The 18,846-nt window shown below is 32.9% G+C and overlaps 2 protein-coding genes across 2 annotated transcripts; one reads left to right on the top strand and one right to left on the bottom strand.

The window, feature by feature from the left end:
* Positions 1 to 924: 924 nt before the first annotated feature.
* Positions 925 to 8,948, bottom strand: LOC120350964. Its single transcript, XM_039426452.1, has 2 exons — positions 8,529 to 8,948; positions 925 to 1,058 (listed from the first exon to the last, which is right to left on the bottom strand). Exons 1-2 carry the CDS (start codon positions 8,909 to 8,911, stop codon positions 935 to 937), a joined length of 507 nt encoding a protein of 168 aa, XP_039282386.1. The 5' UTR covers positions 8,912 to 8,948; the 3' UTR covers positions 925 to 934.
* Positions 8,949 to 9,642: 694 nt separating this feature from the next.
* Positions 9,643 to 10,660, top strand: LOC120348841 (programmed cell death protein 6-like). The gene has a single exon (XM_039426451.1). The coding sequence runs from the start codon at positions 9,866 to 9,868 to the stop codon at positions 10,397 to 10,399; it is 534 nt and encodes a 177-aa protein (XP_039282385.1). The 5' UTR covers positions 9,643 to 9,865; the 3' UTR covers positions 10,400 to 10,660.
* The last annotated feature ends 8,186 nt before the right edge of the window (positions 10,661 to 18,846 follow it).

Raw genomic sequence — 18,846 nt, 5'->3', positions numbered from 1 at the left:
GTACCTTAATCTATTATTCCATCTTAATAGGATATCAAGTACGGTATGTCATCGGATCTGATGGGAGATGAGAAGAAATTTACCAAGAAAATTAATGAAAAAGTGTGGAGTATTTTGAGAGTTTCAAGGACATATACATCAAGAATCGAGGGTATAATACGATATTATTGCCAAACACAAGAAATATTTTACAAATAAAAATAATCATTAAAATACCATAGTTTTTCAACTATTATATATTTTTTTCAACTAGTCACTAGGCGTGACTGGAAAAAGAAGCCTTGAGCTCCAGCCACGACTTCTAAAAATAAGAAATACATTTTTTAAAATCTAACAACAGTACAAATTAAAAAAATACTGTTGATGGATGTTGAGTTTTATCAATAATCCAAGTACTTGATAAACAAAATATAAATGCACAGAAAAATAATATAATAATTGTCGAGTTTTTATAATTTTTACACACTAATAAATAATTAATATTGCCAAAATTTATGATTCATCCAACTCAGTTCTCAATTCAAAAAAATAGTTTTGTTTTACCCACGATTTTATCAATCTCAATTTGGTTTCTGTTATTTCATCCTTAGTAACGTTTTCTGGAATTTTATTTATTAGTATAAACTAACTCTGCTATTCAAATTGGTGTTTACTGGATGTTAATAAAGTTTATATTCTTATGAATATTCTTAATGTTCTTAAATCTTTCAAATGTAAATACTCTTGAATAGAAATGCTCTTAGGTGAACTGTATTTTCAATTTCAATTTTATTAAAACACACAAAAACAAGACAAAACAAAATGACAAAGAATTACTAAACAAATAAAATGTTACAAATGTTCACTTATCTGAAATGTATTATTATCATGACAATAAATAGCCTACTCTAAATACTATGCATTAGAAAACTACCGTAAGAATTGGTAATTTCCATTATGTTATTGAAAAAAAAACAACAAGACCATTCCATGCGTCAATAGCTATAGGACCAGAAATTAAAGTCATTACAACATTAAAAACTAGTGCGGGAAGAACCAATCTTTGTGGAGGTCCGTAGCTGCAAACATTAATTTGTATGAATAAATGGATCAATTATCGTTGCAGGGTAAATATTGAAAGATAATTTTACACTCTTCTGAATGTCCTACAAAAATGCAGTGAAAAATAATTGACCGAGCGAAGTGAGGTCTAAGATTCAAGTCGACGGTTTGGCATTTCTCTTAATGTTTAAATGTTTATATGTTGCGCATTTACGGCGAAACGCGGTAATAGATTTTCATGAAATTTGTCAGGTATGTTCATTTTTCAATGCGCGTCGACGTTATATACAAGGTTTTGGAAATTTTGTATTTCAAGGATAATATAAAGGAAAAAGGAGCCTCTTCATACGCCAATATTAGAGTAAAAATCAGATATAGAATTATTCATCATAAATCAGCTGACAAGTGATTATACAGATGTGTGGAGAAGCCAGCCTATTGCTGTATTTCCATAAGGTCTATAGTTTCAATCAGGTACTTGTGGATGAGAATACTGCGTGAGGTCTACTGTTCACAGAACTACTAGTTTTTGAAGGAAATAAATTATATTCTGACAAAATAAAACATAAATTTTGTCTAAATCTATTTTATTTCACATAGGTTTCTTTCAAAAAAAAAAAAATCTTTGTAGTGTGATTGAAAGTCAGTGTAGATAATAGGACGACAGATTTGCCAATTTTCTGTTACCACTGCCTTCTGAATTAGATAATATTTGTTTAAAGTCATCTCAATATATCTGATATATAAATTATTGTTGTACTAATGATAAATTTATTGTATTTCAAATACAGGGGTTCCAGAAATTAATGATAAACTATTAAACAATTGATATCTTGGCAGTTGTAGAAGTTTGCATTAGTCAGTTACTATAGTAAGGTCCACGTTGTAATGCCAATGGGAAAAGGTGGAGAACAGAGTAGCCAATTCTCTGCCTTGCCACTGCATCTACAGAAAATAGCTTATAGCGATACATCTTATGTAACAACATACTGCTCAAATTTGTTTAAAATAATCAATAAAAAAAATTCAATGCTTAAAAAATTAACTTTTATTATTGAGATTGAATTTTTTGACAATCAGTTAAACTTCTACATTATTAGAAAACGATCTGGCAACGTTGTAGAGGTAGGTGCCCCGCGCGCGGATCAGCAGTCCATGCGGGGAAATAATCATTCCAAGATTATTCTATTTTATTTTGTACAGTGTTTTATATTGGAATAAAGAAACTGAATTGAAAAAAGGCCAGCGTTATCTACTTTGTTGAATGATAGACAAAGATGGCAACACCAAATCACCAATGTTAATCAAATACCGTACTGACATTTTAAAGCTGCGTTACACCAAAGTTATTAAGAAAATGTTAATAGCTTAATCTTTATCGATTCTACTAGATTCAACATAACTTATCATATATAAGTTAAGTAGATAGGAATAAAACGTCTCATTTAAACTCAGACAAAGAATGATTGTTTATTTAATCAACATCATAATCTTAGCTGTCTCCATAGAGATAGTGAAAGACGTCAGCTGAGGCTTCCGTAACTACCCCCCTCCAGTCTTTACTATCTCTATTATAGAGATGTAAATAGAACTCATAAAAACAAAACATGGAAAACAACATAATAAAAACATTTTGGAAATCTTTCCTTACTCATCTTCATTATAGTTCCTTTTCGATCTTCTAATCTCACTCAAATGCACAATTTCATGTCTACCTCGTCCATTGTTGTGTTGCTTTTTTACCTCCACTCGGTTCCTATGTAGTAGATCAATCACTTCATATGGTCCAACAAATCTATGATCCGATTTCGTTCTCTTGTGATGATTTTTCTTGAAGATTATGTCACCTACTTTTATTTTATTCATGTCTTCAGCCACCTCCAAATTATACTTTTTTGTCCTCCGAACTTTCTCGTTCATGATTTTTCTCTCCACTTCTCTATGCTCCTCTGGATGCTCAACTAACTCAAATGGTGAAAAATTTGTTGAAGAATGTATGCTACTATTATATGCCAGAATAGCTCTTGCCATTGCTTCTTCCCCACAGATGTTTCTATCAACTTCTAATAAGTGCAAATGTTCAGTTAGCGTGCTATGTAAACGTTCCATCATTCCATGAGATTGCGGATGTCCTACTGTAGTGAAGTGGCTGTCGATACCAAGTTCCTCTAAAAGTTTTTTGATCCGATTGTTGTCGAATTCTTTTCCTTTATCCATTAACAACATGTTGGGGGTATTGAAGAGCCCAAAAAATGCTAGTAAATTTTGTTCCATGCACTTGGCTGTTTTATTCTTTAAAATCCATGCAGAAGCAAGCCTTGTAAAACAATCGATTGTAGTAAGATACTTCAGTTTATTGTAATAGAAAATGTCAACTTGAATTATTTCTGCTGGTCTTGCGGGAGTAGGTGTGACCATCTGAGGCGTCTTGTAAGGCTTTCTGTCATATTTTGCTATATTGCATGCTGCACACTTTCCCAGCACATTTCTTATTGTTTTGGCCATATTCAGCCAATAATACTGCCGTTTCAGGTGTTGCAACGTTTCCTTTTCCCCTCTATGGTTGGTCCTTCCAATGTGATATTGTTCTACAACTTCTTGTTGTTCTCTTCTATCTTCAACTGTTTTAACTTGTCTATCACAAATTATCAAGTGTATTTTTGAGTCCCAGCATTCATCTTTATGAAAGCTCTTAATTTTATCAATAAAATCTTTTTCCTTGGAAAATATAAAATAAACTTTCCCCCTTACCATCAACTGCTTTATTGTATGTTTCAGTTCATCATCTGTCGCCTGAGGGCCAATTGTAATTGTATAAGTATGAATTGGGCCATAACGATGGGTAGTTTTTGTTATACCTCCAAAGTTTTGTCTTTCAAGAATTATTTGATTACGTTTATCATTTATAATGCAATTTTCCATCACTTCCAAATTAATTTGCTTCACTTGTAGAGGATTTATATTCCGAGATAAACAATCAGCAACTACATTATCTACTCCTTTAATGTGTTGAATTTTGAATGAGTAAACAGCCAATTTTTCTTTCCACTTGGTTATCCTGGCGGATGTTTCTTTCAGCTTATTCATCCATAAAAGTGGCATGTGATCTGTTCTTAGCACAAATTCATTTCCGTAAAGGTATGGTCTAAAATTCTCAACACACCATACAATAGCAAGAAATTCCCTTTCAATTGTACTATAACGCCTCTCGGCCGGAGTAAGTTTCCTGCTTGCAAAAGCAACCGGTTTCTCATTTTGGGATAGTACACCTCCTATTGCTTCCCCACTAGCATCTGTTGTTAATGTAAAGGGTTGTTGAAGATCTGGAAACTGAAGTATAGGCGTTGAACAAATTGCTTCTTTACACTTTTCAACTGCTTGGATAACATCTGATGATATGTGGAACTTCACACCTCTTTTTAATAAGTTTGTTAATGGTTCAGTCATCTGTGCAAATTTGTGAATGAATTTTCTATAATAGCCGACCATGCCTAAAAATGTTTTTATCTCTTTCAAATTCTTTGGAATTGGAATGTCTTTTATTGCACTAATTTTCTGGCTGTCAGGACGAACTCCACTTTCCGAAATCACATGACCCATGAATTTCACTTCAGATTGACACAAGTTAGTTTTTTCCTTTGACAGCTTAAGGCCAAACTTCCTTATTCTTTCAAATAACTGTGTGAGATGTGCTTTATGATCTTCGAGATTCTTGCTGAACACAATGATATCATCCATGTAGATTTGTATTGCTTCTTCATTTATGTCTTCTAAAAACTCATCCATCAGCCTTTGAAACGTTGGTACTGCGTTTTTCAACCCAAAAGGCATCCTTGTAAATTCATAATGTCCTCTCTCAAAGCTAAATGCTGTCTTCTCCATGTCCCTTGGATTCATTCTTATTTGATGGTATCCCGACTTTAGATCCAGAGTGCTGAAAACTTTAGCTCCGTGCATTCTGTCAATCATATCCTCTAGCCTTGGAAGGGGATATCTCTCCAACTCTGTTTGATCATTTAAAACTCTGAAATCTACAACCACCCTATGTTTTGGCGGTTCTCCAGGGGAAGACTTTTTTGGTACAACCCATAATGGATTACAAAATGGAGAGATAGACTTTTTTATAATGCCCTGTTCTAGCATATCCTTAATGTGTTCTCTAATGATTTTTTTCATTGCATGTGGATACCTTCTGGCTTTTATAAATATTGGTTTTGATGACTTTAATTGAATTGAGTGCTGAACTCTCCCTGTTGTTGTCAGACTCTCTCCTTCATTATATAAAGTGTCCTTATACTTTTCCAGCATATAGAATGCTAATTTTTCTTGTTCCTTGTCTATAAATTGTTCATTACAATTTCCTCTCACAATGGAACCCATTAGTAAATGTTTTTCTTTAGCAATTGAATTTTTCGATTTATAATTTCTATCCCCCAACTTGATTATCCATTGACCATTTATATTGATAGGAGCAGCTCCAAGATCTCTCATCATATCACAACCAATTATCACATCATACTTGTTGTTCATTATTTCTGTTGATACATGAACTCTCATAATTTTTTTAAAACCAATCAATCCAAACAGATTTAAATCTACTTCCCCTTTTAAAGCTTTTCTTCCTGTCAAAGTTAACATTTCACAAGAACACCCTTCTATTTTCAAACTATGATCAATTTTTATTAATGCTTCTTCCGAAATTATTGTACTGTCCGATCCTGTATCATACAAGCAATAAACATCCCAACTCTTCACATAAAATATAGGTAGCTCTCCTTTTTTGCAATCCACTTTTTGTTCCTTGCTTCCTCATCCGAAATCCTCAATCTTTATTCCTACCTTTCTTTGTCGATAATTTGGTTGATTTATTTTCCTTCAATTCAGGCCAGTCTTTTTCATTTTTCTCTCGATATTGACTTTCATAACGGTAACAGCTATTTTCACTATCTGAGGAGTGAGTTAAACTCTCTCCATCAGAACTACCTTCCAAATTTTTTTGCGATTTTCCTTCCTCCTCAAAGCATTGACTTCTCTTCTTCCAAAATTCTTTTTTGGGGTAACTTCCTTTCTATAAATGTAAGGACATTCTCTGGCAAAATGCCCTTCTTCCCTACACTCCCAACACTCGTTTCGTGCTAATTTCCTTCTCTTTCCTTTCTATTCCTTTCCCATTAGTAACCAATCCCTTTACATCAGTTCTCCATTTCTGGTTCGATCTGTTACCATAAACAGGAGAGGTTCTACTATTAAGTGAATATCTTCTCTTATTCTCAACCACTCTCCAATTTGAGTGTCTATGACTAGCTTCTTTCCAATAAGACTCCTCATCTTTGACAATTTGAATAGTCTCTTCTAAAGACTGAGGTTTTGCAATTTTCACACTCGTACATACTCGCTCCGAAGCTGCTCTTAACAAAACTTCCATTGATAACTCTTCATAGATTTTATTTCTCCATACCCCTTCCTCTTTAGTATTACACGAATCTAAAACTTTCGATTTCAATTCTTTAACCAATTGCGATAACCGATTGGCAAAACTACCAATTGACTCTCCCAAATCACGATTCAATTCCAACACTCTCATTGCCATTGCAGAGACTGATTTCCTTGCACCTGCATAACGTTCTTTAAGGGCTTTTTTAACATCCTCCCAAGATGAACTGAACGATACTCCCAAATCAACCATAATTGATGTACTTATTCTAGACAAGAAAAACGAATGCAGGTTTGTAGTTGTTAATTCATCAAAATTGCTGTCAATAATTTGAGAATGGATGGCATCCATTCTCTCCAAGAATAGACTAAGTTCTTTTACCTCTCCTTGGAACTCCTGAATTGATCCGATCAAATTCATGAGACATTTCACGTCCATAAGTGGTGGTTCTTTCCCGGTAATTTCAATATTTGATGCAATTTCCTTTTTCCTCCTTGGCATTTTCAAAATCTATCCGAAAATTCCTATTAACTTCAACTAAAAATACTAGATAATATTTTGGTTTCGGCACCAGTTAAGTAGATAGGAATAAAACGTCTCATTTAAACTCAGACAAAGAATGATTGTTTATTTAATCAACATCATAATCTTAGCTGTCTCCATAGAGATAGTGAAAGACGTCAGCTGAGGCTTCCGTAACTTATACAAGATAAACTTATGTGTTTGTCAAGTTCCGTTCAATCTAATAGAATCTATAAGGATTAAGTTATTAACATTATGTTAAATATCGGGGCACCGAGCTTCGCAAGTTATTTTTAATTTATTGATAAACAGATCACAATTCTCTAAAATGATCGTGTTTATATTTTACAGCTGGCTATACGTCAGCTTATGAATTTCGGGGATGCGATATTTTGATTTTCCACAGAATCACTCGCTCATTTTTTACTATCCACAGACGACGAAAGTCTCAGCTGTTTCAGCCAAGGATGAATTAGGCTATCCTTTTAATGTCATTCAGCGAGTTTTCCCAAGGATGAGACCTAGTGCAATCGAATTTCTTTATCATAAACCTACTATGTTCCAAATTTTGTGAAAATCGTTAGAGCCGTTTTCGAGATCCGTTGAACATAAATAACCATATATAAAAATATAAACAGACCATCCGTCAGGCTCGCTTCGCTCGCCTGCATTTTTAATTTGAGCATTCTTATCATATGTTAGGACGATCCAGTCGGGGGTCCAGACTAAACGTCTGGCTAAACGGATATGGCGAGCGAAGCGAGCCTGACGACTAGTAAAATATAATATTCCCAAGAATAGCTCTGATTGAAGTAGCAGTGCCCAATCAAATTTTCCGCGATAAGTAGTGCATTTCAATCTTCAACTTGGTGCCAACCTAACAAAGTCAACTCAACTTAATGCCAACCTGACAAAATTATTAATAATTTAGTTACCAGTTAACAACTGTTTCGAAGAGGTAAGCACTCTCTCTAGATTAAAGTTCTATATTAACATATGGTATGGCTTTTTTTCAATCATAATTAAGAGAATAAGAAGAATATACATGCTAAAAGACAAACTTTGAACCCTTAAAAACCACCCTTACAGTTTAAATATTGCCAAAAGATTTCTTAGTGCGCCTCTAAAGGGTCAACTGAACATACCTACCAAATTTGAACGTTTTTGGTCCGGTAGATTTTTAGTTCTGCGAGTGAGTGAGTGAGTCAGTCAGTCAGTCAGTGAGTGAGTGCCATTTCGCTTTTATATATAGGCTATAGATATACAGAAATTGCTCGCTTAATAACTTTGGTGTAAACCCAGCTTATGGACCTTACTATATAGCAATCTTGACAACCATTGTCAATCCTTGTGATAGACTGTTGTCTGCATGCAAGGGCCGCTATACTTTATCGAATATTGTACATTACAATCTAAAAACAATAATTATTAACAACCTAATGCTAATAACCTACTAATTTCTATATGCGCATTCAAAAATGAAAAATGATTGAATCATATGTTGTTAAATTCAGTAATTTCTTGTACTCACCCATGAAAACTTTCCAAACGCTTTATTTTGTATCTGTACTGACTGACAGAGCAAGTAAAAAAGTACACCGTCCATATCATTCCATAAACAAAGGAAATGGTAAAAACAAACATAATTCCGTAGCAGTGATGCTTGCTCCAAACTGTGTGACTGGGCAACACATACCATTTCTCCTCAACCTCATCTTTTTCAGCGACTATTTTGCTGTAAAACAAGCATTCCTGATCTAAACTGCGCTCTGATATACGCACTACAGCGCTGCCAACAAAACCAATCAGACTGCAAGATAAATAAAGCACCACGTGAGATATCTTCCATTTCAATGCCAAATATTTTTCGCGACTCTCAAACTTGTAGGTTTGGTAAAGTTCAACTACTTCCATTTCAACTCAATTAAAGTTATAATACTTTCAATCAATAACAACACAGCTATCATTTACTTCATAAAAATATGAATTTGGATTACTATTTATCTGTAAATGTGAAATTAAACATTTTAAAAACAACCATTTTATTAATTATCTTAGGTCACATAGAGAGCGATCTTATATCTATATATTGATACCTTAATCTTTGTCTACACCAAAACCCAGTTATTAACATTTTGTTAATAACTTAATCCAGATTCTATTAGATTGAACAGAACTTGACAAAGGATTGAGTTATTAACCATTTCTTTCTTCTTCTTCCTCTTGCTTTTTTCCCATTATTTGGGTTCGGCTCACCTTGATCTGAGTCTCCAGTTATTCGAACGACCCTAGGTCGTCTGATTTGTCAGGTCCAACTAACCATTATTTTTTATTAACCATTTGTTTATAAAATAGAATTATACTACCCTTTAAAATTAATAGAATATTAAAAAACAAGAGTACAAATTGTAACGTAACTACTAGTTTCGTTGATCACAACATCCGTGATCATGTTGTGATCACCGAAACTAGTAGTTACAATTTGTATTCTTGTTTTTTAATATTCTATTAATTGTAAAGGGTACTATAATTCTTTTTTATAAATACAAGAAAGTACCCCTGAATTCATACATTTTAAAAAATATAACATTTTGTTATTAACTTTGGTGTAAACGCAGCTTTATGCAATCCAAGATATAAATAGACATACAAAATCTTTAGAATTTCTAGGTTCTGTGTGACCAGAACCTAGAAATCATCAGTCAAGCTGAGTTACTAGAGATTTTTAAAACAGCTGTTTCAAACTAATTTTTTGTAGTCTTATTATTTGTATTTCGATATTTTTGTAAAATTTTGTTACAATAATAACGATTCTCTAAAAAACCACTGTCTTAACATACTGACGTTCATTTTGAAGAAATCAAACAAATGGCTTTCAACTCAGTGATGCCTGATCAAGAATTCTTATTAAAAATATTCGAAAAAGTAGACAAAGATAGAAGCGGTCACATAACAGCGCAGGAATTGCAACAAGCACTTACCAACGGGACATGGGCTCCGTTCAGAACGGAAACTGTTCAACTGATGATAGGCATGTTCGACAAGCAAAACCGAGGAACAGTTTCGTTCCAGGATTTTGGAGCACTTTGGAAATATGTGATTGATTGGCAACACTGTTTCCGTTCTTTTGACAAGGATGGATCGGGGAATATCGACAAAAATGAACTTCAAACCGCCTTGCAAACGTTTGGATATCGAATTTCCCAACAGACGGTTGAAGCGATTGTAAGAAAGTTTGACAGATTTGGCAACAATACCATACTATTTGACGATTTCATACAGATGTGTATTGTATTGCATACATTGACTGCATCGTTTAGACTGCATGATCTGGACCAAGACGGTGTTATCACAATAAATTACGAGCAGTTTATTGACATGGTGTTCAACATAATGATGTAATAGTACTTTACGTCACAAGTCCGGTAACGATAATTTACCGCATAAGTATGATTGTTTCTGCCCGAAACGTAGTTGAGGGCAGAATTATCATACGAATGCGGTAAATACGTTACCGTACAAGTTACGAACAATATTTTTTGTCATATTTATCTGAGAAAGAATGATATTGCTGAGAAACAGAAACCATTACCTGCTTATGCTCGAGTTACTGCATTTTATAAACATGACCTAGCCCGTAGCACCTAGTTCATAACAGACAGACCCATCAAGCTCAATTAAAATAATAAAGACCTATATAAGATTTCAGATGAGTTCTTAAATTATTTGAGTTATTATATTAACATAGGACTATATTAACTATAGAACTAGGAAACATACTCGACTGTAAAGAAAACATATGATCTCTTTACAGTATAGTATGCTGTAATGAAAATCACATGCTTTCTTGTTCTGCAAACAGCTGTTTACCGGCTTGATTCATTGCATGGAAAACAGCTGCAATTGAGTAAGTATGACAAAAATTATATTATTTTTATGAATTCAATATGAACAAGAACAATATTATTCTTGGAAAGTTGACATTTGGTTTTTAGATGTGAAATCGATGCAATTTACGGCTATAAACAACTTGACTATGTTCATACAATATTTTATACTCAATGAAAAAGACATTTTATGATACTCAATATGAACAGCAGAATAATATGATTCATTGGAAAGTTGAACATTTGGTTCTTAGATGTGAATATCGATGCAATTTACGGCTTAGTTCAGGTCCATTTTCCTTCTTGCAGCCAAATCTCCAATGCATTTTCGAACAATCTGTTGAAAAAATTTGAAATTAATAATATAGAAATTCAATCATTTTTTTATTGCCATTCTTTTTTTTACAAACAAGTGAAAAAAAACATTCTTATAATGTGATAACTAATTATAATCTAAACTAATTTAAAAACATATTCAACGATGTTTTCTTTTATTTTAATATTGAAATATGAGCTCTCCCAGAAAAGCTAATGCTTGAGCTCTACAATGTTACAATGTTAGAATAAAATGCTATGGTAACTATCAATTACCAGTCGATTGCTACTTGATAGGATTTGAAATATAATTTTTCATTGCCTTATTTATCAAAATTTTTGAGAGAAGTGGTACAGGCTCAGCCTAGTTTTTCCTCCATGATCATGATTACATAGTGTTTTGTACAAAAATGAATATTCTTATTCAGTCCAATAAATTTGTGACAGTAATTAATTTTTCGAAAAGAAAAATGTGATTCATGAAATGGCAAATAATAACTATCTACACTTCATAGCTCGGTGTCGTCCGATGAGCGATTTCCGATGAGCGATTCAGCAAAAAATAGTCCACTGAGCGATTCATTGTTCAGAATAACAATAAGGATAGGCAAACGCTAAGAATGGGAGGACTTGGGTGTCATTAATCATCAGGAACTGTGACAGAGGAAGGCTAAATGGGTAGTGTCGTGTGTTTACTCGCAATACGATTTATTGATGATAATGATTGAATCAGAACTTCAGAACCCACCACCTTCCATGAAATAGTTTTATTTGTATATCTAGAGTGAAAAGTGCTGTTTTTCTCCTGAGGGAAAAGTTTGAAGCCCGAGGCGAAGCCGAGGGCAACAATTTTCCTGAGGGAGAAAAAACATTTTTCACTCGTGATATACACAACATTTTTCCTCCACCTACATTTTTATAAAAACTGCTAATAAAATAAATTTTAAAAACGTATGTGACCAAACATGTGTTACAACATAATCTAAAAAGTAAACAGAAACAGCTGGCTGTATCACAGTTCTCCTCCGACAACACTATCTGTCGGCTAAAGTTGTAACAACAATGACATCCAAAACTACAGCTATGATGAAGTTCCCGTTTCAAATTTGATTAGTTAATAAGTAATATTCGTTGGCTGATATTTTGAATAACATGGAAAAAGAAAAATATATACATTTTTTTAGTATATGATATGAAGTTTGTAATAATAATTCAGCATACAAACATAAATTTTATATATCGACCAAAATGTCGGGTTGAGGTATTGAATTTAGTTGGTTTAATGACTACTCTATATGCTTCTCATCTGAGCTTAGACCTTCTGACCTATTCCACATGTACGTTTTTAAAATAGAGATGCTTCCCCATGTTATTTAATGGAGTCACTTTTACTCCCTAGGGAGTTTTTCTGTTTTTTAGTACCGAGAGCGAAAAAGTGACACTTTAGTATCATGTTTCGGGGAGTAAAGTAAGTACTTTTGACAGTAGGTGGAGGAAAACGAATTTTATTCTGTTATGTGAATCTGTATGGAATGTGTGGAATAAAATGTGGGAGCCATTTCGCTTTTATATACGGTACTATAACTATAAAGATTGTAGATTGGCATAAAATTAAAATTCGTGATTGCTTATGACTGTAGATTGCTTTAGATGTGAAGTTGATCTTAAATCTTCTTGATATCTGTGAGATACTTCATATCTATTTGCAGTAGTGTTACTCATCCACTTGAAGAATACAGATGATTGACATAACTTGTTGGAATTGTAAATTTTCATGTATAAATATATATGGGCTATAATGAATGAATTTTAACTGTTCGAAGCAGAAAGCTATTCGATCTTTGCTTAACAATTATTATTACTGATTCCTTTCTATGGAAGGTGGTAGATACTGATTCAATCATCATAAATATAATATAGTATACACATACGCTTGTGGCCTTCCTCCGTCACTGTCCCTGATGATTAATGACACCCCAGACCTCCCATTCATAGCGTCAGCCTTCATCATTGTTATTCTGAACAATGGATCGCTTAGCGGACTGCTAACCCCCAAAATCGCTTATCGGAAATCGCTCATCGGACTAACCTCATAGCTCACATGAAAACTTCATTTTTATCTATATTTATAATAAAGGAAAAATAGGCTTATACACGTAGGAATAGGAAAATTATGTTTGACGCATCATCACGTCTGAACTACTGAACTGATTGACTTGAAATTTTGCACATCAATTTTATCTATCAAGGATGGTTATAGGCCTACTTTTAATTCTTCAAGATTTCATTACGTCAACTTTTAGTTTGTCAAGTTTTTAATCAGAACCTTGCGGAGCACGGGTTCCTGCTAGTGGTGAATGGAAGTAAGATATTTCAGACAACCAAATAGAGATGAAACCAATTTTGAGACAAATAACGAAAACTGTAGCCTACTTACAGGAATATCTTTGAGAAGAGTTGCTGCCCCTGTTCTGAATTACATCTTTTATATGCCTGAAACAGAAAAAGACTTGTTTGAATATTAATTTTTTCACAAAGCAGACAACAATAATATATCTCAATATATCTCACAATATATGCAATGGATAATATCTATCATGAGAATAAGACTGCATTCAACAACCCATTGTAGAAGAGAAGAGCTTTGTAGAAGGAATAATCTAATTATTTAAATTCTGAAAATTACTTCTCAATAAAATATTAATGAAGAATAGCTTGTTAATTAGTAAAACTCGAATTCACCACGTACTGATGAGAAACGTATTGTGGAGAAAGAGCCAACTTTTACAGTATGGTGGAAAAATATTAAATTTTACAGATTATTTTCTATCCATACTAAATCTATGATAAGTTTGTCCAATATAGCTTTCCTATAGAATTTACAAATTATTATTCTATTCCATTACTAAATCTATGATAAAGTTTGTCCAATATAGCTTTCCTATAAGAATTTACAAATTTTTTCTATTCCATACTAAATCTATGATAAGTTTTTCCAATATAGCTTTCTATAAGAATTTACAAATTATTATTCCTTCCATTACTAAATCTATGATAAAGTTGTCCATATAGCTTTCCTATAAGAATTTACAAATTATTATTCTATTCCATACTAAATCTATGATAAAGTTTGTCCAATATAGCTTTCCTACAAGAATTTACAATTATTATTCTATTCCATACTCAAATAAATGATAAAGTTTGTCCAATATAGCTTTCCTTAAGAATTTACAAATTATATTCTATTCCATACTAATCTATGATAAAGTTTGTCCAATATAGCTTTCCTATAAGAATTTACAAATTATTATTCTATTCCATACTCAAATCTATGGTAAAGTTTGTCCAATATCCCCTTCATATAAAAAATTCACAGTTCATAATGTATATGATAGCCTAAGTTATGTGAATCTAATAGAATCGATAAGGATTAAGTTATTACATTTTGTAATAAATTTTGTGTAAAGGTAAACGCAGCTTTAAACCCTCACAAACAAGCCGATTAGTGATTTTTTCTTGTGGAAATTCCTCTGAGACTACAACGGCCACTTTTTTTCTAGACTCAGATATACCGGACCTGTGAGGTCCACGTTATAATGGAAGTGTTTGATTAACAATGGTATGCTATCCTTGTCTATCATTCAACAAAGCGGATAGCGCTATCTCTTACTCGTTTTGCTCTGTTGCCAGATCGTCTTTCAACATTGTGCCGAGCACTCCTTTTAATTCAGGCCTTTTCCCAAGTTATAATAGTAAATTTAATACGCAATAGACTAGAGCCATTATTGTAAGTGAGTTAGCGAATAAATTATTTTCTCTCTCTATTATGAAGGCCATGACTTCGAGTTTCCCATGATAGATATTTAAAAATTGTGGCTCCGAGTCGTCGAGGAATGTAGATTATGGAATTATCTCTAAAACTTAGCCTTCCTGTCGCGACATATAGTGTGCGATAAGTTGGAAAACAGAAAGCATGGAAATTATAACAAACTACCGATTTGCAGTTACTATTTGGTCCAAAGGCTCTAGAAGCCACGCGACGATTGGTCAAATTGATTCCCTTCGCCCAATAGGAGACCTGTTTCTAAATACAGTAGTGGGGGGATTCCCCAGTCGCGAGACCAGATTACGTTTCGGAGGACACTTTGCTAGGAACACTACGAGAGTAAAGATGTAGTCATTATGTTTCGCCCTTTTTGGGCAAGTTTATAAGTTTATATAATTAGTTAATGTAGGAGCTAGTTTTATTTTTATTAAGTTTAAATTTTCTAGTAGTGCCATGTCCTGAAAAGTTTAATTGTGTTTCTTCATCATGTACGAATAATTGTTTCTTCAAATAACCGCTAAGGTACGTAAATAAGGTTAAAATATAATTTAGGGAATTTAATTAATTGAAACTTCAATCAAAGAGTATTTTATCAACAAAGCCTGTTATTTTTCAAGTTAATAATATTGATTGAGAATAATCCTTTTGATTTTATTAGTGATGGAAGATACTTATAAATTTTTTCTAAAGAAGTATAGAAAGTTTCAGTTACGTTACATTTGAGTTATTGTTCTGGAGATATATTATCGTAGAGTATTGCTGAAAGTCAGGAAGATAGCCTTTAAATTGGAATGAAATTTTAAGATTATGTTCATATTGAGTTTATGACATTTTATAATTTTATATTTTTCATTAAGTCATTAAGTCATTAAGGCTTTCGAATGATTTAGTAAATTTTTATGATAGAAATCTTAATAGACGAAGAAGAAAGTTTTTCTTTTCCAGGAAATTAATATTAATGAATGTTCAAATTTTAATACAATTTAAATTATTTCTATGTGCCTACTAATTTTATTTAATTAAAGGTAAAACTATCTACAAGATGAATCTTATAAGGCACATTATTTTTACCTTAAAGTGAAATTTTCAATATTTTTTTCTTTTATTGTGTTATAAAGTGTCTTGTTTTATTTGGTTAAATTCATAATTCTAGTTGATACTCGTTTTTGGACTTGTATTTGTAGGTAATCAAATCATAAACTCTGGAATGTTCATTTTAATTAAGGTTCTGAGCAGTTTTGGGCGAATGCCCGTTGTTTACACTTGGATTGGCGTCCTATAGTTCATAAATAATAAATAAAATAAATGTTGGCTAGCGCACAAGTTTCCAACAATACTAGCCGAGCTACTATATGAAAATTATATTCGATTTCGCAACCAACGAAAAAGATCATATAAGTTAGCATCATTTCAATCTGAATTATTCCTTTTCTAGAGTATTATATCAATTTATATAACGTTTAACATCATAATTAATGAAGTATTCATTTTCTAAAAGCATTATATTAATTTATTACGGGGTTTTCATAAATGTTGCATTGTATATTAATGACACTCTGGTAAGTAAATTTGTTTTAAATCTGTTGAATTTTGAGAATGAAATCAGAACGTCAAGATAAAATCTAAATTAATACAGAATAAACTCCTGTTTTAGCTTTTATGAATTGTAGGAAGAGTTAGAAATTATGCTGTAATACATTTATTTACAGCGGTTCATGTGTGTCCCCAAACCAACTTCTTGTACTACCACCCCTTTGGTTCCGCAACTTATGTACCCCCACTTCAAGACACCCATTCAGACGACAGTCTAGGGACGTAAGAGGACGTCGCCGTCAAGCCAAATTCAACCGGTAAAAGTTCACGCGCCAAAACAAGGTACTGTACCCCGACGATAAAGCAACGTACAGACCAACGAAAGTGCAGTGTAGTGAACCAAAGGTTCATTCGAGAATGTCAATCAAAAGTGGGGATTCAAAATTATTATGAATTGGGTTATATGGGTTACTATCGACGAAACTTGGGTTCAACGGCTTTTCTTTCTTGAGTAATTTTATGTTGAAATTAACTTGTTATTTGATGACTGATATTGTTTGGTTTTGTGACGTATTGCTATCTAAAAGGGGATAGTAATGCCCCCCGAATCAGATGAAGAATGTCAACAAAGTAACATGAAATTGTTGTTTCTGTTGTTTGATTTTAGTTGCCAATGTTTATTGAAGCTGTTTGTATTTTTCAATTATTCAAATTGTAGTGTTATTCTATAGTATAAACCTATTAAACAGGCATGGCAAGATTCAATTGAAGTTTTCTTGACTCTAGCACTTCACCTGCATGAATTAGGTATAGATTCAGGTATTTTCTAGATGTGTCGGCCTATTTCTAAATTCTAAATTTTATCAAAATTATCTTCTTTATCACCTTTAAAAAGGTCAGCACACAATATAGAATTAATACACAAAATATTTCATCTTAGTTTGGAAATTCATTAAAATTTGAAAAATATGATTTGATGCTTAATAAATATATTTGATTATTTTAACGAGAATAAACCGTTAATATTACATCAATAAACCTGTATTAGCTACCGTCTATAGAAGGCATTGACAAAACGAGGATCTGCAACGTTGTTCTCGTATCTTTCTCCACTGCCATTATAATGTGGACCTTACCAGTATCCTATTATATTAAGCGAGCATTTCTGTATTTATATATCTGGTTATTTTATATCTGGCTATGTATGTTTAACGAATCTCGAAAACGGCTCTAACGATTTTCACGAAATTTGGAACATAGTAGTTTATTATATAACAATTTGATTGCACTAGGTCTCATCCTTGGGAAAACTCGCTGAACGACATTAAAAGGATAATTCATCATTGGCTGAAACCGCTATGATAGTAAAAAAGTGAGTGAGCGAGTGAGTATGTGAAAAATCATATATCGCATCCCCGAAATTCATAAGATGACGTATAGCCAGCTGTGAAATAAAACACGATCATTTTAGAGAATTGTGTGTTCTGTTATCATAAATAAAATAACGAGCGAAGCTCGGTGCCCCGATATTGAAATTAACACAAAATATTTCATCTTAGTTATGAAAAGACTAAGAAATTGTCAAAACCACCAGATTTATTGATACTTAGAAAGATCGGTTTTCGGTTATACACCATTGTCAATCTCTGATGAACGATCTGAATTTTATCAGAATGTAAATTTACTGAACTGAGTTTATCAGTTCATTAGAGATTGGACAATGGTGTAATAACCGAACCGGTCTTTCTAAGTATCAATAAATCTGTGGTTTTTGACAATTTCTTAGACTTTTTCAGTCATTAATAATATTACCACGCTATCAATTTCTCAACTACACAAAAAGTTAGTTATGAAAATTCATTATGAAATTATTGAAAAATATGATTTAATGCTCAATAAAAAATATAATTTATTATTTTAAACGAGGATGAACCGTTAATATTACATCAATAAACCTGCATCAGCTACCGTATATAGAAGGCATTGACAAGACAGAGGATCGGCAACGTTGTTCTCCTATCTTTCTGCACTGCCATTATAACGTGGACCTCACTATAGTTGACCGAGCGAAGTGAGGTCTAAGATTCAAGTCGACGGTTTGGCATTTCTCTTAATGTTTAAATGTTTGAATGTTTATATGTTGCGCATTTACGGCGAAACGCGGTAATAGATTTTCATAAAATTTGACAGATTCCTTTTTTAATTGCGCGTCGACGTGTAAACAAGGTTTTTGGAAATTTTGCATTTCAAGGATAATAAAAGGAAAAAGGAGCCTCCTTCATGCGCAA

The sequence above is a fragment of the Nilaparvata lugens genome, chromosome 4, assembly GCF_014356525.2.
Source record: "Nilaparvata lugens isolate BPH chromosome 4, ASM1435652v1, whole genome shotgun sequence".
NCBI classification, from domain to species: domain Eukaryota; kingdom Metazoa; phylum Arthropoda; class Insecta; order Hemiptera; family Delphacidae; genus Nilaparvata; species Nilaparvata lugens.
Note: the sequence above shows the minus strand (reverse complement) of the source record. Positions and strands in the feature narration are given on the sequence as shown.